Source organism: Gymnoscopelus microlampas (genome assembly GCF_963454915.1).
Source record: "Gymnoscopelus microlampas genome assembly, chromosome: 16".
Lineage (NCBI taxonomy): Eukaryota > Metazoa > Chordata > Actinopteri > Myctophiformes > Myctophidae > Gymnoscopelus > Gymnoscopelus microlampas.
In genome coordinates, this window is record NC_139953.1 from 35,107,620 (window position 1) to 35,130,119 (window position 22,500).

Here is a 22,500-nt window from a genome sequence, read left to right on the forward strand (position 1 = left end):
CTTTTCAGAGGGTCCAAAGCCCCCACCCCTCTCACTCACTTCTCACAGGCACATCCTGCCCCAGCAAACACTTGTGCTTAACAAATTAGACCTGAAAAGGAGACGGGGAGGGAGAGAGAGGATAATTCAATTATCCTCCCTTTTCCCCAACTGGAAAAAAAAATCTAAAAAGGTTGTTTTTTCTTTCTTTTTCTTTTTTTTGAGGAAAGGATTATTGCCTGTGCAGGACATTGTGTGCATGGGCCTTTTACAAACTAAACAAGCAAGGGGTTATAATACATCTAAGAGCGAGAGAAGGAGAGAAAGGAGGGAAAAGCAAGGAGATAGAAATGGCGGTGTCTTTTGGGCCTCCGATGAAAAAGGTTCAACTCTGTATGGGGAACTCACTCGGCCTCCCACTTTCAAACGTGTGAATCGGTCACACCCGATTCAGAACAGAGGGCTTTTTGTAAAATCCTGGGTCGAGTTTCCCCAAAAAACAAAACAAAACAAAACAAAAAACCCCAAAATGTCTTCAGGCACAAGTTGTTCTTTGCTCCATTCACATACAATGGAACAAAGACGAACTTTCGTCTCGAGATGTTTTGTTTTATGGGGGGTGAGCAAACCACAGCGCGAGGCAAGAGGCATCGTTTCAAACTGTTTGCATTGACGGAGAAGCCGCTGGCGGACATTTTCCTCACCGTGAGGTGCTGGAAGAGCCACGCTCTCATGATGTTCGTGGCCACTTTGGGAAAGATTCCCCGCTTCTTCTGTCTCTTTTTGTCCTGGTCGTCCTCGTCCCCCGTGCCCGGCGACGCTAGGCTGTTGTCAAGACCGTCTCCTGGGAACCGGCGGAGGAAGAGGGGATAGCAACGGGAGAGAGAGAGAAGTCATGTTAGTGGAGGGAGAAAAGCAGCAAAATGACTGGCACAGAACTACCACAACTTCATAATATTTATGCGTACACAATCTATTTAGGTCTGTAATGTTTTCTTTGGGGGCGGGGGGGGGGGGGGTGTTCTTAGTGTTAGGCAGAGAGATATAGAGCACAAGTATTTCACTGTATTATAACAGAAAGGAAAGGAGTGCGCCCCAGAAAAAAAAGAAGTTGCACAAACGCGTAGCCGCAATGCAATTTATTGAACAAACACTGATGTTTCAACACAAAGCGTCTTCTTCAGAGTTTACACCATTAAAACTGAAGGTTCAAACTGGGAGGGATTGAGCGAAGCAAATCAAGGAAAAGAAAAAACAATTACATTGATATTGGCGGCTCAGTCATTATACAATATTCCATAACAGAAAGGTCACAGGTCCAGTTACTGTATATACAGTAGGTCAATATTAGGGCTGCAGGGCGAAGATAAAGGACAAGGTAAAGGACAAGGAAAGTCATGGGGGGACATTCTAACATCATGCTACGTCTCAGCCTGCGCAGTAAGCATTTCCCACTAACATGTCTTCTGAAGGCAAAGGTACTCTACTGTCTAGTCACATCAAATCACATTTACTAAGTGCTTACATCCCCCATAAACACATATCGAATGGAGGGAGCTTGGCGTGAGGTCGGAAGTTTAACTCACACAGTAGTTGTGTACTGACTGTGTGTGTCTGTGTCTGTGTGTGTGTGTGTGTGTGTGTGTGTGTGTGTGTGTGTGTGTGTGTGTGTGTGTGTGTGTGTGTGTGTGTGTGTGTGTGTGTGTGTGTGTGGTAAGACATTTTTTTGTTTGTGTGTGCGTGCATGAGTGTGCTTCTATGTGCTTCTATGTGACACAGTCAGCAAGGGCTCTTCTACACCTCTCTCGCCTCAACCTCTTCCTCAGTCGCTGGCCACCGCGGTCGGATAATGAAGAGGAGTTTAAACCGAGAGCTATTAATTCAATCTGAGCCGCCGCGTTTGACATGAGGTAATGACTTGCGGGGTTAGCCGCCACGCGGCCCTGACAGGAAATAATGAACATTCAAAACCACGGCCGGCTGGACTCGGGGGCCTGAGCATGCAGCCTCCGCGAGCCCTCTTATTTATTTATCCGCCCCCACTGTTTGAAATAGGACTAATGATTTCCTTATAGGGAAAGTGAGGGTCGGAGAGGGAGGGAGGGGGGGGGGGGTAAAGAGAGCAAAGAGAGGAAGAAAAACAGAAAATCATGAAAGAAATAAAAACAGAAAATTATGAAAGAAAGAGAGAGAAGAGAAGAGAAGAGAGAGAAGGCAAACACAATAACAAACTCAAAAACCTTGCCGCGGAGACAACAAACACCCTGCTGTGTTTGATGCTGAAAGCGGGGCAGGGCACTGCGCACACACACACACACACACACACACACACACACACACACACACACACACACACACACACACACACACACACACACACACACACACACACACACACACACACACACACACACACACACACACACACACACCTTGTCTACTCTATGGCACAGGATCATGCAGAGAGCTCCCTCTCATCATTAGCATGGTGTCCTCGTTTGATTCCTGTAGGAAGCCTTCCACACATCAAGGCAGCAAGCTCCCTTTAAACACAGATTTCCGCCCCTCGCGTTCTCTCCATCTCTCTCTCTCTCTAATTCTCTCCCGCCGTGTCTCTAGGCTGGTCTCTCTCTTTTCTCCCTCTCCCCCCATCTCTCACTCAGCATGCCAGGAGCACTCCGTTCTCTCCCTCTCTCTCTCTCTGTCTCTCTCTGCATCCCTCTCACTCTCTTTTCTATCTCGCTCCCTCCCTCCCTCCCTCCCTCCCTCCCTCTCTGCACATTAATTGTGCATCAGCCAAAGATGATTTACTTTTAACAGTGGTGGTTATTTTTCTTGCCCCGAGGGCAGAGAACCCTTGAAAGCCTGCCTGGAGGGCACTGTGAATAATGCATCTGAGAAACTCCGCCCCCAGGGAGGGACAGGAACCCTACTTTTCTTAAGATTTGCCCCGGCGTGTCTTTTTGTTTTTGGGTATACATCAATCAAACGGCGCCATATTCATGCATAAATATTTCAGCTAATGAATATTGACATTAGAAAGGATGCGCAATGCGTCGTCGGGGTCGGGAGGAGGGGGCCTGGCGATGGCGGTGGGGAGGGGGCTATGGTGGGAGTCTTGACGGATGGTGAGCCCAGGTTCCAGTCAAGGACAGGGCAATGGGGTTGAAGTTGTCTCTACGCTGTATGTCAGGGAGGGTTTACTTCTCGACTATGTCTCGACCCAAGCTATGTATTTACTGGTGCTCTTTTATACACAGTGGACACTGTGTACGTTGCATAAGAACACACTTATGTTTCTTCATTGTGGCGCCACTTGTAACTGTAATTTAGTTATACTTTTACATAACCGGGTCAGGTCATTTAACGCAAAAACAGACAATATATGAACTCCATTTGAAGACAGGGGATAGATTATTATTATTATTTATGTTGTTGGGTAGATGTTATCAACACAATTCCAATCACCAAAAAGTGGATTAAATGGATCCAGATTTTTAGATTTTGTGTTATATGTATGGTATATATAAAAATGTTGATGTGAACCCAGAACTCACTTGATCTATGAATACAAATGTTGATGTGAACCCAGAACTCACTTGATCTACAAAAACAACTATGGGTTTGGAATGTGATTAAAAGGGATCAAAAGAATCACAGAAAGAAAGAAAGAAAGAAAGAAAGAAAGACAGAAAGAAAGAAAGAACAAACACGACTCGTCCACTCTGCCTAATTATATCTAAGGCAGCCACTCTGCTCTATCCCCTCACTCACCCTCGCCCACCCCTGTCCACCTCTCTCTCTCTCTCTCTCTCTCTCGCGCGCGCTCTCTCTCTCTTTCTCTCTCTCATCCCGTCTTGTTCCTTCTCCTCCAGAGAGGGGAAGGCCGCAGGGCAGATACCGCGCTACGCTAATCGCTTCTGACTGCTCCCTGGCAACTCGGGCCCAATCTAAGCCAGTGTGTGACGATGCACTCTCAAAGTCAGAACCCCCCCCTCTGCTTGGCTTGCCTGCCTGCCCCAGTGTCTGCACGCGTGACACAGAGGAGGAGGGGGGGTTGGTTAAGGAGATGTGTGAGTATGGGGGGGTTGTCTACTGCCTCAGGGAGGGCTGGAGTATCGCCTCGGGGCTCAGAAAAAGAAAAAAAACAGCACCCAAAGATATGAAATACGAGTCTCTCATATAGCTTATCGCTTTCTTCCTCCACTTTCTTGTTCCTTTTATTTTTTTAATATTTTTTTTTCTTTTTCAACTGGCATTTTTTTTACTGGAGCCCCCATTCAGTCATCTAGAAGTCGACGGTTAACTTGGGTATGGCGTGACACGGAACGCTGATGCCTGCCTGGGTTTAGGGTTTTTTACGAGGATGATACGATGGAGGTGTGAGTTCGGGTGGGTTTCAGATCCCCGGATTGAGCCGAGCCGAGCGCCGGCGGAGGATGCCGTGGTCTGCGAGGCTGCGGGGCGGGTGCAAAGTGGCTAGCAGAACTGATTGCCGTACCCCGGGCTGCACTGGTGATGCAAAGCCATCGCAGCCTGTCTAATGAGCTCTGCATGGGCCCTGATCCATCACTTCTGACACCTGCCAGCCCCTCCCCTCATTACGCACGAGGCACACGGCTGCTAAGAGGAGCAGCCTGGAATGTCTCCAGGACAGACACACGATGACGTCCTCTCTGTGCCAGGAGACTGATGGGGAGATTATGAGAGTTTGGTTGTATGCAGCGGATCCTATTGATTTGGAACTGGTGGCGGCAGTTTCTCGATCTAACAACGTCCACTCTTGCTTTCTTTCTCTCGTGTGATCTGTCTCTTCTCCCCACCGCTCTCTCTTTGTCATACTCTCGTAATCGTAAATTGCTCCGTGTTTCTCTCCTCTCACCCTCTCTCTCTCGCTTTCTCTCTCTCGCGGACTATGTTTTCACTTGTGTTGCACCGCTCTGTCGCTCACCCTCCACCTCCACCTTTCCATCTGTCTACCCCCCCCCCCCTCCCAACTCTCTCTCCTCCCTCCCCCTTTCTTTCTTATTTCTGATGACCCACCGGGAGGACATATTCTAAATGCACATTTAGCCTGCAATGCCACTGGGTTGTGATGTCACTGGTATGTTGCCGTAACTCGGCAACTGCATTCCGCCCCGCCCCTGCGTCCTCCGGATGTGACGGAAAGATGCAACACATCCTGATTGCAACATTCTGGGCTTGTTTTTTTTACATTTTTAAACAGGTTCTTTGCAAGTCCCACTCGGCTCTCTTTTGTTTTATGTCATGCCTCTGTGACGGGCATTCAAAGCCTTCTTCCAACCCCCAAATTCCCCAGCCAACCAACCTCCCCCATCCCAAACATTCCTTAGATAACTCAGCCCCTTAAGCCACGGCCAATCGACAGTCCTCCTGGGGGCTGAGGTATCAAAGACAGCCCATCTGCATATCACACAGATTACAAGGCAGCAAGCCTAAACACGGTATAAGCCTGTTGGTTAGCTCCCCGGTGAATGGGCGGCCATAACCATAAGTGGCAACAACATGCGCTGTGGTCAGCCGATAGGTTGAAACCACGAAGCCGGAAGTATCCTCCAATCTCGTGAGAGTATGTGTGGGGATATTTGAAGTGAAACCACAATGCCACCACTTTGCGGTCACAATAAGATTGGGCAGTGGATTTAGAAAGGTTTTATCTGCCTAGGAAGGCATGACTAATGACCTTTAGACTATAGAGGCCTTCCAACTGAATGTAGCAGGTGCTTTGAAGACCTTTAGGAATATCTAAAGCCAGGCCTGCTATTGCTAACGTAAGACACCACTGACAATGTTTGTACCTGGCATGTCCTTTCCCTGCTATGTTAAGCGATTTTATCACTTAACAATTTACAATTTAGGAGATCTTCTCATCCAGAGTGATTTACAAGTGCAAATTCAGAGTAAAGGGCATGAACGCTAGTCAACAAACGAGAGGGTAAAAATAATCACGTACTAAGTGCAAAGCAACTATGTACTGTAGTGCTTCAAAGAAACTGGATACCAGCTAAAAATGGAATCAAGGTTCTGTCTAAGGAACATGATATCTAAATAACATTCTCAACTTGAATGTTATTTAGATGTCAATTAGAAGGGAGAGCCCGGTTCAAATAAACATTGTAGTAGATCAGCTATTTTCTGATATTTGGTGTAGACCGAAGAAAAGAAGGGGACCTATAGAGCCATGCGTGACCCCGGTCAACTGCATATAATGTCATGAAAGCTATGTTTGGTTAGGCACAAGTTTAGTTGAATATTCCTGCTTTGAAGACCGCTATTTTCCATGACATTTATCTATACCAAAGGGGGATTACCATGATTGAACCAGTGACTCGCCATTCTTCCCATTCATATCCTCTGTTTTGCTCCTCTAGCATGCGAATAGGCTGGAAGCGGGAAGCAGAGAAGACCCAGGGAGAAGCCAGCAGGTAGCATGCTGGTGTATCCTACTAGCCCACCAGGCTGAGCTGTGATCATTCTGACCTCCTCTTCTCCTTTGTTTCTCAATACATCAACTGCTCTGTCCCTCCGTACCCACAGGAGGTCTTCTACTCACCCCCCCTCTGTCCTCTATGCATTCTCTCCTCAGGTCAAAAGGGCAGGGACCTTGGGTTTTTCCCCTCTCTGTTGTTTAAAAAAAGCCTAAAGGAAAGAAGCTATTCAAACTGTGCCCCTCTTTTCTCAGCTCTGCCTCTTTCAGCATACTTATTTGGGGACCATGTACTCAAGGATGACTTCTTAAAGTATACACAGTATACACACACATCTCATTTAAAGGGGCTGTAAGTGATATGTTTTTTGTAATAACAAAAAAAGAAAAGAGAAAAGTTTTGTTGAAAAGTAAAATCTATATATCCTGACAGTAATCATTGCTTAGAGTGTTTGTTCAGTAACAGAGATCCCCCTTATCTGTCCAGCTCTTTAGTAAACAGAAGATTACATGGGGATACCAATTTTATCCACTCACATTTTATCCCCACAAAGACAATTTATCAGCTCTCTCCTGATTGGATAAAATGTGTATATTTTTGTTTACTAAAGAGCTTGAGAGACTGTTACTGAACACACACTCTATGGCAATCTTTGCTATCATAATATAGAGCTATTTAACACTTATTTGAACATACACAAATAACATACATTCCCTTTAACTGGGGCCCAAATGGATTCATAAAGGTCCATTTGGACCCGAGTTAAGGGTCCATTTGGATTATTTTGAGTTACAAATGGGTACATTTAACACTGGGAACCACTGTGTACCAGCAAGACCAAACAAAACAAAACAAAACACTTTCAATGAAAATGAACTGGGGTGGAGATCAGATCTTTGAAAAAACACAATGTTAAAATCAAAGCAAAAGAGCTGTGTCTTGATCTCTTTCTGACTGTTGCCCTTAATCCCTCCATCGAGATTCTCTTGTCTTGCAAAAAGCATCCTCCTATTGTTCTCGCCAGCGCCCCGGCCATTGATGCCTGATGGGCTAAGGGTGGAAAGTTGCTTTAAAGTCCATTCTATTTTTACTGCGGTTCATAGCACAGAAAAACAAAAACAAGTCATAAAACCCTCACAGGCTCCAATTAGCACATCAGAAATCACATTTAACCTGCAGGGACAACACATGGGGACAGCACACAAAGCCATGGGCTGGGCCCCAATCACAGAAACAAAGCAGCAGCTGATACTGATAACTGACCAATCAGGCCAACTTCAATGAACTCACACAAAATCTCTTAATTACCTTTAACTGACCTGTCACCAAAGAAGCTCAAATGTAAAGCCAATGTTGCAAATCTGAATGCCCACTATAAAACCATGTGCTCCTACTACAGTCAAAGCCACGTAAATGCAATGTTGAGATTTCTTTTTTTCTTCTTATTTGAACTGAATGTTCACATGGTACTTTTTGCCTTGACAGATCTACAAGGCTATTGGGCTGAGGCTCATTATTTTAAAAAGAAATACACAGATGTCAGTGTAGCAGGGAAATAAAGATTGTATGCTAGATTCCTTACAACGTTTCTCCTCAACACCGGCAGGTCAGGTCTTCAGGTATTTATTTATCTTGCGAGGCAATGCCTTGAGGAGCTACTCTCAATGGTTCCTTAACCAGACCTTAGATTACCTTCTTAATCAGTATAATTACTGCAAGATAAACTATCAGGTGAGATAACTGCATGACTTTCCTGAAGAAAAAAGAAAGGTCCCCCATACAAACCCCCAGGCATGCCTCTCTTTGCCTTGGAGAAAAAGGTCACTCATAAGTCAAACCTTTGATATGGGAGGAGGCAGCAAGTTCTCAATGTGAGGTCCGGGGGGACCTCCAGGGGTCCTTAGGGGGGCTCCAGGGGGTCTCCAGCTAAATGATTGATAGTTAGGAACCAAATGGACCCTTACGGGTCTGTAACTCAATGAAATTTCATTTGTAACTCACAGTGTACAAATGAAACCAAATTAGAGCCTTACGGTTCCATTTGTACACTCATAGTTAAATCTAACAATGTGTAGATTGGGGTCCAGGAGATTAAGAAAAACCCTGGCATGGCTCTTTGCCGTGGCGAGGGAGTTCACTCATAAGTCAGACCTTTGATATGGAAGGAGGGAGAACACAGGAGGTACGGTGGGGTTTTGTCTCTCTTTTCACTCTTACCGAGTTCACTGCTGTTGTCTCCACTCTGGGAGACGTGTCCCCCACTGGACGGTCCCGGGGTGCCCACGGAGGGTGTGGAGTGAGTGTCATCCATATCCCGCCAGGAAGCAGGGTTCTGTGGGAGAGAGAGAGAGAGGGAGAGAGAGAGAGGGAGAGGTCAGAGGTTAGGGGTCAGGGAGAGGTCCGCACACACCAGGAGATACCAGATACAGGAAACAAGAGTGGAAGAGAAGGTGAGAGGAAGAGAGAGATGGGGGCAGAGGAGAGGACAGAGAAATGGAGAAGAAATGAAGAGAAGAGAAGAGAAGAGAAGAGAAGAGAAGAGAAGAGAAGAGAAGAGAAGAGAAGAGAAGAGAAGAGAAGAGAAGAGAAGAGAAGAGAAGAGAAGAGAAGAGAAGAGAAGAGAAGAGAAGAGAAGAAGGATTGGGTGAGAGGGAAAGAGAGAGAGTAGTGAAAATAGATGAACAACAGTCAATAATAGATGTTATAAAACCACACAGAGATCCATTGTACAGTTTCATAAAGCCACAAACAAGCATTAATCAATGCTTGCCAAATGGACAAGGTAAATATGAACATAGTAACAACATGAGAGGGATATCAAAAAAGAATAATTGAACAAATAACAGACAAAAAGCACCATTACCATTTTCTCTGAGGAAGAGCTTTAAACCAATAATACTCAAAGAGTGCAGTTTAGCGTTGCTAAAGCTTGATAAGCCAAAGTCCAGTTCTGATTTAGAAGCTATGTGTGAACCCTCCGATGTCCTGTCCTGTTCTGTGACCAAGGACTGTGGACGTCCCTCCCTATATATCGGTACCACCATCGTGCCAGGGCACTCAAACGGCCATAAGCCCCAAGCCAAACAAGCATCTCTCCCTCTTCAAGCTCTCCTGCGTCAGCTGTTTGCCGTATGGTCATCAAATGAAGAGCTCGGCAAATGACAGGAATAAGCACAGGGGACAATGGCACAGTGTGAATGGAGGCCTCTCGACCACAGTCCCTCCTTTTCTTCAGCCAGGCGCACAGTAATTACAACTTCTCTGTGTGCACGGTGCACGGCTATTCAAGGAGGTGCCATGTGTTTCCGCGTTTATCAAGCTAATGAAGGTCTTATTACCCAACGCCCCATCTGTTAGAATCCAATTACCTGGAATGTACGTGTATCGTCGACACTGTATACTGTATTTGTGTGGGTCTAGATGGGAGATTTTGTGTTGGGGAGGTGAAGAAATTAAGAAAATGACTTAGGTTAGTAACATTATACAGGCTGGCATTTAGCTGATGCTCTTTATATGAAAGTGGAATAAGCTTTAATTTGTGGATCACTAAAATTACATGCAGGCGCTGCTGCAGCAGACCACCAAGGAACGATGGCTATTCAAATGTGCACAACACGTATTTCCAATAACAAAGCAAATAGCCTAAATAAAAGGGAATGCCTTGGGTGCCATCAAATCAAAGCGGCTCTTATTACTCTAAGCTCTGGGGTATGTTATAATGGCACAGCAAGAGGACCATTACCTAGGTGCTAGATTCACTATTAACAATTTAGAGTTCCAATTACTGTACCATACAACAGGGGATGACCATAAAGTCTCATTTATATTCCGCAGAACAACAGTGTCCCTTGCCTAAAACATCAGTTGTTTTCGGCAAGCAACACTGACGTGCAATGGAGTATAATTCATTCAGCTTAAGAAGCTAGACTTTGTTATGGAGGGAAAACGCACATTATGAGACAATATTGTGTTGTTACAGTCACTTTTATACATTTAGCTGACAGTTTGCAGATATGGTGCAATGTACAAGGACTGAGTCTCACTCAAGGAAACTTTAGTGGACGTGTGACTGCTGATGGACATAAGTTGTGGGTATCGAATCTCTGACCTTGTACTTAGAGAATGGTCAATAACCAACTAGAGTAGACCAACCATGTTGTGATAATATCCAAGACCATGAATGAGGGCATAATATATCATCGTTCATAAAAAAGAGCCAAACAAGAAAATACTTTACAAAGAAAGTATTATATTTCATTATAATCATTATTCAACATAATTGGGATGTGTGCTTCATTGAGAGGTCGGCATAGACAATGGGAGACACTCTTGTCTACTACATAAAACAAGACTCTTCGCAGTCGTCACTGTTAACCCGCTGTTAGACCCCACAACCCCATCACCTATAGTACACTGGTTGTCATGGTCCAGGGACCCCCAGGGGGTTCTTGAGGGGGTTCCAACTAAATGATTGATAGTTAGGAACCAAATGGACCCATACTAGGCCTGAAACTCTGAGAGTATACAGAGAACCAAATGCCCTCATGTTCTATTCGGTTCCATTTGTACGCTCTCAGAGTCAAATGAACACTGAGGATTTCAGCGTGTAGATTGGTAACCCAAAGATAAAAAATAGCATCAAATGGGGGGTCCATGGGCTATATAAAACTGGGGGTCCTTGAAACGAAAAGGGTTGAGAATCACTGAGCGATACATCCAAATCCTATTGCACATGCAGCCAGCCGCTAACGTTCATGTCTTTGTACCCTGCAGAGTGCTGTGCATCCACAGCAGGTATAGGAGGAAAGCATCACAGGAGAACCAGCACACAGCACAATGGAGTGTTATTTTTAACTCGAAATTGACCCATGAGGTCCATAATGAGTTAAAGCAGCACTATGTGACTTTTTTTAATTAATAAAATCCCTCCCTCCGTACCCACAGGAGAGAGTATATTAATACAATATAACTTAATTGGGGTGGTTGTATTTTGTCTCCCTGCTCTGCTATTGAGACATTTAGATGGTGTCGAAGGTCATGTCTCACCATTACACAGGATCTGACTCGAATTTTGAACTGATGGTGAAGATTAAATTTATCCCCTGAGCAAGTAGGCAGGCTCTATTAGCTCAATGGTAAACATGTCAGCACCGAACCCAGAAACCAGGTTCAAATCCGGCGTAGAAGAGAAAAGTTACATAGTGCTGCTTTAAACTAAAGCCTGATTCATACTGCTATTGTGAGCTTGTAGGTCTGCTATGTTCTCTTGCTATTTCTAAGGCTCACATAGGCCTAGTCTACATAACAAATGTGTTTTGTAATTGGGAAATATATTTTGAAAGTTTAGTTTACCAGATTCTAATGTGGTTCTATAGGTTTTCTAAAATAAAGGTTCTCATATAACTGTGTTTTAAGAAGCCCTTTGTCAATGCGTCTTTTTTCTAACAGCTTATTTGGGAACAAATGTCTTCAATTAAATTATACAATTTGAACACAACAACAGTTGACAGTTCAACAGTTCAACAACCATTCTGAGTTCTGGCTTGCCAAATGGACAGCGGCTCATTGTATTAATATTTACATAACCCACCCTCACACTTCTGCACTGCAACAATGAATCAGCATCTCAATTTGCTACTTTGTTAATGAGTGGAGGTGCAGAAAAAAGGAAGAGCGTAATGTAAAAGACACAGCAGGGTGTAAGGAGCAGACAAAGACTCCCTCCTTACAAGCAATAATAATCCTATTGGCTTAACAGTTGAGTCAAACACAACAGTGACAGCTGCAGCTGCACTTTAAGGCCCTGACACACCAAGCCCACATCACTGAAATTAATCATCCTCATAGAGAGCTTAATTTTATACTCTGGCTCGCAGAAAATAGTCGCTCCACAAGCCTTAGATCAGCTATTTTTGCCGTGAGATGCCGTCATACAACAACAAAGTATACAAACAGGCCAAACACAACAATGACAGCTGCAGCTGCACTTTACACCGAGATGAATCATAACTTCTTCCTTTTCATCATCATCATCATCATCATCATCATCATCAACATCAACATCATAACGTCTATTATATTGTTTGTCCCCAACCTCATCCTCAACACAATCTTCCCTATCATCATCATCATCACCATCCTCAAAATCATTGAGATCATCATCATCACTACCCCCATCACTATGTCTGTCATGTTCATTGCCAATTTGCCATCATCGCCTTCACACTTGAAAACTTTACAATGCATATCAACGATTTAGAATTCCACACAAACTATTTACCATAGGTCGAAATATTCTTCTGTGTATTTTTTCCCATATAAAATATCATTTATACAATACTGAGGTGCCCATCTTTTGATTGCTCTCAAACAAAGAGCCAACATAGCGCCTAATGAAGGGTCTCATACGGTGGTCCAAGCAGGCTCTCAGCAAGACACACCAGCCATCAAACAGCAAACACAATTAGCCTGAGGCTACAACACCAACACGTCGCCATAAATCAATGGACTTTCACCAAACTTTCACCAGACTTTTGCAAGCCTACTGATTTGGCTAGACTAATGATGTATCATTTGTTTTTGTACGAGCGCGCATTGGCCGCTATTAAATTAAATTAAATATGGAAATTGTATGCGCGTGACCACGGGGGTCACGTCACGTGGGCTATTTCCATGCAGGGCAGAATTTGCGAATTCCTCATTATGCTAGAGTTAGGAATTTAATAGTCGCTCCACAACACAAGCCTAGTTACTTTTGTAAGGGGATTGAGAAAACAAAGTAGCCTATGGCTGATGGTGGGTAGAATATACGCAATAGGCTACTGTAGGATATAGGCCTACACATACAAACGGAATAATAAAACACCACGACAAGATTTATGAGACAGGCCCTTGGAAAGCCTCTGCAGGTGCACTAATACAGTGGTTCTCAACCTGTGGGTCGGGACACCCCACATGATTTTTTTTTGGGGGGGGGGGGGGGGGTCCCCAGATGACAGTAAAGTGACAATTTAAGGACTTTTAAGACCTTTTTAATACCTAATAAAACAAATGCATTGCTACATCATAAAACTATACTATTAAAAACTGGTCAAACATTGGACAAATTGTCAAATATGAAAGAGGCAAAAATTGTGACTACAAGGTTAACTACAAGGCAAGCTCACAATGCCTCGCATTGCATTGTGAGTTGTAGATCGGCTATTTTCACAATATGTATCTGTGGAACCAGGTGTGTGTGTGTGTGTGTGTGTGTGTGTGTGTGTGTGTGTGTGTGTGTGTGTGTGTGTGTGGGGGGGGGGGGGTCCTGTCCCCAGTTTGAAAAGGTTGAGAGCCACTGCACTATAAAACTAAAAGACAGTTAATGTTACCTGCGTTCGGTATAGGCCTGTTTTCCAAATTGCTCTGGTGTAGGCCTGGCTAGGCTACAAACGTTATATAAGCACTTCCCCCAATTCATTTTCCGATTGTTTTAATTTGGCCTAAATAAAAACCTATCGTCTACGCCTGATCAAACCAAGATACAGACCTATAGAAAAAGTGACATTCGAATAACTCGCTGTCAGAGTCAGACTGCTACTATGATAAGTATGATTGTCTCAGTTCGTTTATTTCCATCGGTCATATCACTGACAACAGGGCTACTCACGTGTTCTGCGAGGTTCGTGGAAGACCCGGAAAGGTCGTCGAAGTCTGACTTGCAGCCGTCCCGGTCGTCTATGACCAGATCGATGGGCATCTTGCCTTTCAAACAGCTGATATATCGATGGCAGAAGTTGTCGCAGAGCTCGTGCACCTGAGAAACATTCATGTATACCGTAAGCCAATGAGCGGTTCTCAAAGTGGGGTCCGGGGACCCCCAGGGGTCCTTGAGGGAGTTCCAGCTACATGATAGGTAGTTAGGAACCAAATGGACGGACCCTTATGGGTCTGTAACTCAGAGAGTGTAGGCCTACACATGTAACCAAATGGACCCTGACGGGTCCATTTGGTTACATGTGTACACTACACTCTCTGAGTTAAATTAACATTGATTGAATATAAACTGGGGTCTTGGAGATAGAAATGCCATTACATGGGGGTCCGTAGCCTAATGCATGTCAAACTGGGGGTCCCTGAAATTTAAATGGTTGAGAATCACTGCTAGAGCCGTAAAAATCTTCTCTTATGCGGGTCCCTGGAATATCTTTTCAAATGGGGGTCCACGGGCTAATAAGTGCAATTTGGGGGTCCTTGACATGAAAAAGTTTGAGAACCACTGCCGTAAAGCTGTGATTCACGGCCCGACCATGAACAAGTTAAGTAGGCCTATATAAATGTAAGTTTATAAATCTATTAAAGTTTATAGCCTGCAGCAATAAATGTCACAGGAATGATTGGTTGGAGATTTACAAAGTGCCACCAATAAAATATACAATTAACTGGCTAATAGGCCTATACGGTTGTATTTGTTTTAAATCATATTTACCTTTTCTAATTCCAGTAGATGAAATCGTAGGACTTGAATAGCTTGAATCATCTGAAAAAGAGAGGAGATAAGATGTCAGTCGGAAATTAATTTGCCCCTCAATCACACATTTAATAATGACGAAATGTCCCATAGATGTGATTTATCAGCATGATATAGATAATTACACTTTTCTTATTTGAATGTGGACATTCTCAGAATTGGAGGCTGCTTTGTGGGGAATAGGCATATGCCCCGCGGGCAAAGTGTGCATGTCGCATCCCGCCGCAGAGAGGCCAAAACGGGCTACATTTTAAGTCCCCCCCCCCTGTCTCTGCCGATTATGACATTATTATGCAAAATCACAGACAAAAAAACAAACAAAATATATATGACCATAAAGTCTAAATAATAAAAAATAATGCGATGACAACAAATCAAAAAGAACACTTACCAAGTTATCCAATTCTGGATTTGAAGAAAATAAAGGTTTTTCTGCGCGAATCTATAAAAGAGAGAGAAGCACAATTATAATGTGTTCGAGCCTCATCCACGTGACAATTTCATATTGTAGCCTAGATATAAAAATTAAAAAAGTGTTTTCACTTGCCAAAAAGAGCTGATATCAGCTCTTTTGGGCAAGCGACTCCGTCATATCCTATATATAGCAGTTTTCAAAGTGGATTCCAGGGACTCTCTCGGGGTCAAAATTAAGAAGTCGATGGATAAAATTAAGTCTAATGATGTACCGTGCGTGTTCATGTATACTCATCACTTTACATGACTTAACTAATATTTTATTTGTATACATTTTGAACAAAATAGCCAATTTTACATTGAGGTGCCCAGATGTCCCCAGTGCCCACCTATTCTGTATCCATTGACCCTTACAAGTCTTCTGTATACAAATGTTGTATTTGTTTAGTGTCAGAGTTAAAGGGAGACTTGACATTTATAAGTTTGAAACCATTGGCCTATTACAGCTATAGGCCATGTAGCTACTAATAAGTAGGCTTTAAATTAATAGGCTTAAAAAGTCCTATAGGCCAAACCTGTTTAGCAAAAACGGCTATGTCTTCGTTGAATGAGTCCGACGAACACACGTCCCCGCCCGCCACACCAGGCTCCCTGGGCGTGCACGTTGCCAGCTCGCACTTCTCAAACACCAGGGCGAGCAGAGGGAATAATGGATGGCTGGAAACACACAGGTGATAAGGGCCATTGTTAATGCCTATACACACATTAACCTGTAGGCTATCAGATAACATTTTAAAAAAAAATAAGCCCATTATTTTAAGATGTTCATTTATAAAAATCTGTCCCCTGAGTCTTAATGTAATCCTGCTCAAATTTTACTTTAAATTTACACTCAGGATTATTATTTTGTGTGTGTGTGTGTGTGTGTGTGTGTGTGTGTGTGTGTGTGTGTGTGTGTGTGTGTGTGTGTGTGTGTGTGTGTGTGTGTGTGTGTGTGTGTGTGTGTGTGTGTGTGTGTGTGTTTTGAGTTGGATGAAGCTAAAAAGCAGCAGTGTGGTTAATTTCCATATTTCTATTTGACTCAATTTCAACCACGATTATGATTCATTAATACCAAACTTCCTTTTGTTTAATATCATTTTATAAAGCAATAAATGTCCATAAAACCAGACGAATTAAAATCCTTTAAAAAGAAAGAGATAATTTGAATTAAAGTAACACTGACTATTTGATTGTGTTGCTGTTTATGTCAGTGGTTCTAAAAGTGCGGTCCAGGGACCCCCAGGGATCATTGAGGGCGGTTCCAGGGGGTTCCCAGAAAAATATGTCATCATCAAAATCAGTTTGACCATAACCCTATTTTATACCATAACCATAACCCTATTATATACAAGCTCACAACGCAAAGCGTTATGAGCTTATCTGCTATTTAAAAAAGAAACATCTTGAAAACATTTGAAACATTTTGAATAATTTAGATATTTCATTTTTTTTAACACACATTCTCTTGACATGAAAAAAGTTCACACACACACACACACACACACACACACACACACACACACACACACACACACACACACACACACACACCCGTAGATCTGGTCCTTGTCTCGCTTCAGGGCGTCGTTCACCGCGCTGCCCATGCCCGTGGGCATGATGCCGTGCGGGGCGTGGGCACCGTAGTGCTGCGTGGGGTGCGGCGGGGGTCCGTGGTTCAGGTGGTGGACCTGGGCCCGGGGCGCGTGCGGGTCTCCGTACATGGAACCGACACCGTCCATCACACCGCCGTAGTGGGCCAGCTCGTCATACTGCGGTCAAAACATTCAACATCTCATGTGACTTTTAAGTGCAGAGAGAGTAATAGGCCTATAACTATTACACACATATATATATATATATATATATATATATATATATATATATATATATATATATATATATATATATATATATATATATATATATATATATATATATATATATATATATATATACACACTTCAAAATGTATAAAAGATCTTTTGAAAATAGCCGATCTACAAGAGCCGAAATATATATTTAGGGCTGAAGTGGGTAATGTATGTTTTGTAATAATAATCAAAATCTATATCTATCTATAAATCTAAGTAACTATCAACTAAAGTTTTCAGATAATTGTAGTAGAGCAACATATGTATATATATCATTTTAAGGCATGAGGCATAAAATATTTGTTTATGAATGTTCAACTTTATCCTAATATTAATGTCACTGTCTTGTCGATAAAAACCCCAGTAGGCTAGTAGTATCTCATAAATGGACAAACTCCACACATACCCTTTGCGCCATCCCCGTGCGCGCAGTGTCCAACAACACTCTACGGTATAGATAAGTAGTTCAGCAGCGACGTGTCGCCCCCAAAAATACTTTTACATCCACCGGAGAAACAGCCTTAAAATCCTACAGTCTGTCCAAGTGGCATCAATCAGCAGCAGGCGACACTACAATAAGTCACCAGAGACACCAATTGAGTTGTGTTCCTTCCAGTAATAAAGCGCGTTGACAAGTTGCGTGAAGTTAATTGTCCTCTTTGCAGCGAGAAGACGAGCTTGTCACAGTAATAACTTTGTTGATATTAGTTCCGGGGGTGGAGAGAGTTGTCTGTCCTGTCTGTCTGTCCTGTCTTGTCTTGTCCTGTCTTGTCCTGCGGTGGTAAATCGATTAGTTAAAAACCCGTCGGTTCACTCCACGGCTCTCCTCGCGCGCTCCGACCCGGCGAATGATGATCAGGTTGAGTGTGAGGGGCGGTTATAGGACTGGTCCTCCTCTTGCTGTGATCAGCGATAGGTGCTGATGAGCCAATCCCCCCCACCCCGTAGCTACATCCCATAGCCCGTAGAGTCCCCACGGTGGTGGTCGCGCTGTGATTGGCTGGTTGGGTCTAATACAACAAGTTTCACTAGATGGAGTTTCATTAAAGGAGTAGTTCACCCAAAAAATGACTTATTTTCTATCAAATGTTCGCCTACTGACTCATCTCCTAAAGACCAATGACCTGGTCATCAAATGATTGACTCAGGAATGCGACAAAAAATAAAAACATCTCCATGAATTCAAGGCTTCATGGGGTGTGTAATTTATAGTCATTTTTAGGGTGAACTAGGTACTCCTTTAAGTAGAGCATTGAAGTTAGATGGTAAGCTAATTCTTAATTTTCTTAATTATAAGATCTCAGAGGGAAATTAAATATAAATAAACAAATAAATAAGGAGGAGGACATTCTGTCATAACTGATGTGTTATATATTTTATATAACAATAGCTTACCTCGAAGAGAGCATACATCTCTTTTCAATGTGAACCCTTCATTTATTTTTTGTTTTTATGATTGTGTGCAATTGCTATTGTTTAGGCCATGAGCACAACACAACAAAACAAAACAAATTCCAATTAATGTTTCATAGTAAACCTGAATGTGGTCATAGCCTATAGCCTACATGTTGTTGGATTCATCAACGTCATCATTATATTGTCGAATTCTGACTAAGCTATTGACAGTTTGCTATAAGCTGTCAATAGCGTATGCCTGGCAACCGACTGACCAATCAAAGCGCTACCATTCCTCCCGGTTATGGGATCAGATCGGGCACTGAAAACGGCTGCTTTTAATTGGATTGGCGCTTGGTGACGCAGAGGGACTGTCAGAGAGCTTGTATTAGGCTATTACTGCATCAATGTAGTGTATTACTGTATTACTACACACCAATAATACAACAAAACTAAGTATAGCAAGTTGACATTAAGCCATTTTTTTTGTTCAGCCACAGGAATGACACACCCCTTTTTACATCAGTAGGCCTGCTTGAGTTTGATATTTTGATATAGTCTACATAGATTTTTTCATGACTGACAAGTTAGTCAGAATGACCATAGATTACATTCACGAATAACACGAACCATATCTGTGTAAGCTATATTTATGCAATAAATCAATGTTTGAACTGTCCCCTTTGTTTCATGGTCCTTTGGTTGGGCCTATATTGTTGGGCCTATTTTAGGAACCTGACAGAAACTAAGTTCAGCCGCAGTGTGCATCATATGCACCGGTGAGCAAGAGCAAACTTCGTATAACAGCATAATTTCAAGTTATTTTACGGTCCAGTGAATGAGCTCCTATATGCAGACGAGCTGATGGAATAGCCACGGGCGTGCGTGTGATTGCATAGCCTATTAGACCTACGTTTGGAATGTTTTGCTATATGCTGGGGCTGGACGCTCATCAGCTGGACGGCGCAACCTTATTCCCAGCCTTGGACGCTAATTAATAAAGTTTCCTTCTAACCCGCGACTATCTACGTATTCTGACCTTATTGGAAAATCCATGTAAAATATCTATTTATGCTGTTTAGTTAAACAACAACAGCAAATATATTGAAGGCTCTATAAAAAAAAAAGTGTGCCATGCAAATGTGTGAAATGTAGTGACTATAACCAATTGAAACAGACAGCTGCGTTTTTAATAGATCAATGTTCTCTTATTCTGGCCTATGAACAAATAGTAGGACTATGGCCCAGGCCTATAGCTTGTCACTTAGACTTTGGGACATAACTTTAGGATATGCTGAAATCAAAAGTGGACAGCATGACAACATCAGCAGTCAAATAAAAACGACTATTTCATATGAAGTTAACTGACCTCTTCATAGCTTAGCCTAATATATGAATTCACAAAAAGAGTAAATCGTCAAAAAAAGAATAGCCTTATCTTTAGGGCAGATATAGGTCTAGGCAGAGGTGGAAGAAGTGTAGGCTACTCATGTTTTTTATTCAAGTAAAAGTATCAATATTACAGTACTCTGTTACAAGTACAAGTCCTGTATTCAGAATTTACTTGAGTAAAAGCACAAAAGTATTGGCATGGAAATATACTAGTACAACAGTAAAAGTACTCATTATGCCCCCCCCCCCCCCGACACACACACACACACACACATCCAGGATAGAAATTAAACCCTCTTCACTATCGATATTCCAATATCGGCTGTTGCTTCCGTTTCAAATAACTATTTAAATATGCCTGATACATTCCTGGAAGAACTCCAAAGGCTTAACAGGATGGAATCACATTGCTATGAATAACGTCACGGCATGATTTGGCAAAGCGATTAGCCTTGTGTTGGCATATTGCCTCAGTTCAATAGTTGAGTAAGTCACGCCTTGATAATAGCAGAACGCCTCTACATTGTGAACTTGACGTTTGAAAGGCAGTGTGAATTTTGTGTTGCCAAGTTGGTGTTGAGTCCAAGCATGGACTGCCTTTCATTGCCATCTAGTGGCTTCCATAATTACAAGCACACTTTCCAGAGCAGGGGTCTTCAACGTTTTTCAGGCCAAGGACCCCTTAGCTAAGAGAGAGATGAAGCAGGGGCCCCCGCCTACAACATATTGTATAAAATTGTGTTGCAGATTAAACTTTTCATAGATTTCATAGATAGCTTCATTGACTTGTTGTTTGACAGCACTATCATCAGTGTTGTGTAAATTCATGTTTTATTGTTTGTTTGTTTGTTTGTTTGTTTGTTTGTTTGTTTGTTTACACATCTTTTCTATTAATAGAAATAAAAAAGTTTGATTCTTGTTAATGTGTATTTTCAAACATTTAACCACTTAAACCCTCAACACTTAGTAAACTTGACCTTTGGCTCTATATACTGCTCTTTTTTCTTCTACACCAAACCTCTTTGCCGAAAATAGCAGATACAAGCCTTGTAGCTTGTAGATCTGCTATTTTCGGCTAATGTTTCCCTCAGAATATAGGGATGCTATAGGGTTGAAGTGGTTAATGTAAAAAAAAAAGAAGAAAAATCACTCAAAGATTTGGCGGCACCCTTGTAGTAACTCTGAGGACCCCTAGGGGTCCCAGACCTCCTGTTGAAGACCCCTGTCCCGGAAGCATCAAAGATGTCTAAATATTTAGGCCTTGGTTTGCAGGTTTGAGATTGAGTCAATGAGTTATACAAAAAGGCCTATGTCATTGTCAGTAGGCCTATGTCATAATGATCAAAAATAGAAACAAAAACAACAGCAGATCTACAAGCTCACAATGCTGCAGAGAATAGTCGCATTGTGAGCCCAAAACAGAGCTTAACTTAAAAGCTAACACACAACAACACGAACACGCTCAGTAACCTAAACATTTTTTTTTCTTCAGAAAAGTACATTTTGTTGGTTTATAGGCTACGCCATTCAACCAGTTTCATTTCAGTGTTCTGTAATATTCAGAGTTCATCAACTTTCTTCTTTCCCAGACACAGCATTTTCTGTTTAAATAAAAATAAAAACATGGAACATTTTCTCAAGAAAAAAGAAAATAGCATGTTTTTTTTTCAGATTAAAAATAAATAAAAAAGATACACACTTTCCTTTGATATGTACTACTCGTCAATTATTAAAGGCATATATTTGAATTATGAATACACTAACTATATGGAAACAGCCAAAAACATGCACCATGCCCTGAGGCAAAATTTCAACCATCGCATATTATTTCCGCGGACTCTCCTCTCCGGTTTACTCAGCTAGTGCTTCTCCTCCTTTGTGTTTACTTCCCTCCACCCCCACCTCGCCTCCCCCTCCCTCCCACCACCTCGGCCAACCAATGATCTGAATGTGGGCTGATTCAGGGTGTCAGCTTGGTCTTAAATGTAATAAATTACCATATACAGCCACGGCCGGTATAGGCATCATCATCATCGTTCCTTGTCCTCCAACACATCACCAGAGAGAGGGGGGGGGGGGGGGGCATCCTTGACCGTTTCAAGCCTCCACCAACAACGCCACCCTCCCAAGCCCCCAACCCACCCTATTCCTCATACCCCCCCCCCCCCCCCCCCCCCACACACACACACACACACACACACACACACACACACACACACAAACATACATATACATGATCATGCTCTCATACACACAGACACAAACATACACACTTGTACATTCTTACACAGAAAGAAACACTTTTTTGTGTGTGCGCACACACGCACCCATGCGCACCCATGCGCACCCATGCGCACACATACGCACACGCACACACACGTGCACCCCTCCCCCTATAGTCGTCCTCAGTGCTGGCCTGCTCTGGTCGCACTGTCACCCATCATCCAAT

General features: G+C 42.8%; 2 protein-coding genes across 2 annotated transcripts in view; one reads left to right on the forward strand and one right to left on the reverse strand.

Annotated features, from left to right (window-relative positions):
* Positions 1-18,094, reverse strand: part of meis2b (Meis homeobox 2b) — a 28,733-nt gene extending 10,639 nt beyond the window's left edge. Inside the window, exons 1-8 of the mRNA XM_084083192.1 lie at positions 17,671-18,094; positions 16,945-17,162; positions 15,927-16,068; positions 15,329-15,379; positions 14,896-14,946; positions 14,077-14,223; positions 8,646-8,760; positions 684-823 (exon numbers count right to left, since the gene is read on the reverse strand). Of these exons, the coding sequence (XP_083939318.1) occupies positions 684-823; positions 8,646-8,760; positions 14,077-14,223; positions 14,896-14,946; positions 15,329-15,379; positions 15,927-16,068; positions 16,945-17,162; positions 17,671-17,682 (876 nt within the window). The 5' untranslated portion in view covers positions 17,683-18,094. The remainder of the gene's footprint in view (positions 1-683; positions 824-8,645; positions 8,761-14,076; positions 14,224-14,895; positions 14,947-15,328; positions 15,380-15,926; positions 16,069-16,944; positions 17,163-17,670) is intronic.
* The window catches only part of LOC311063661 (uncharacterized protein), a 159,269-nt gene that overhangs the window by 9,280 nt on the left and 127,489 nt on the right, over positions 1-22,500 (forward strand). The gene's annotated exons all lie outside the window — the stretch shown is intronic.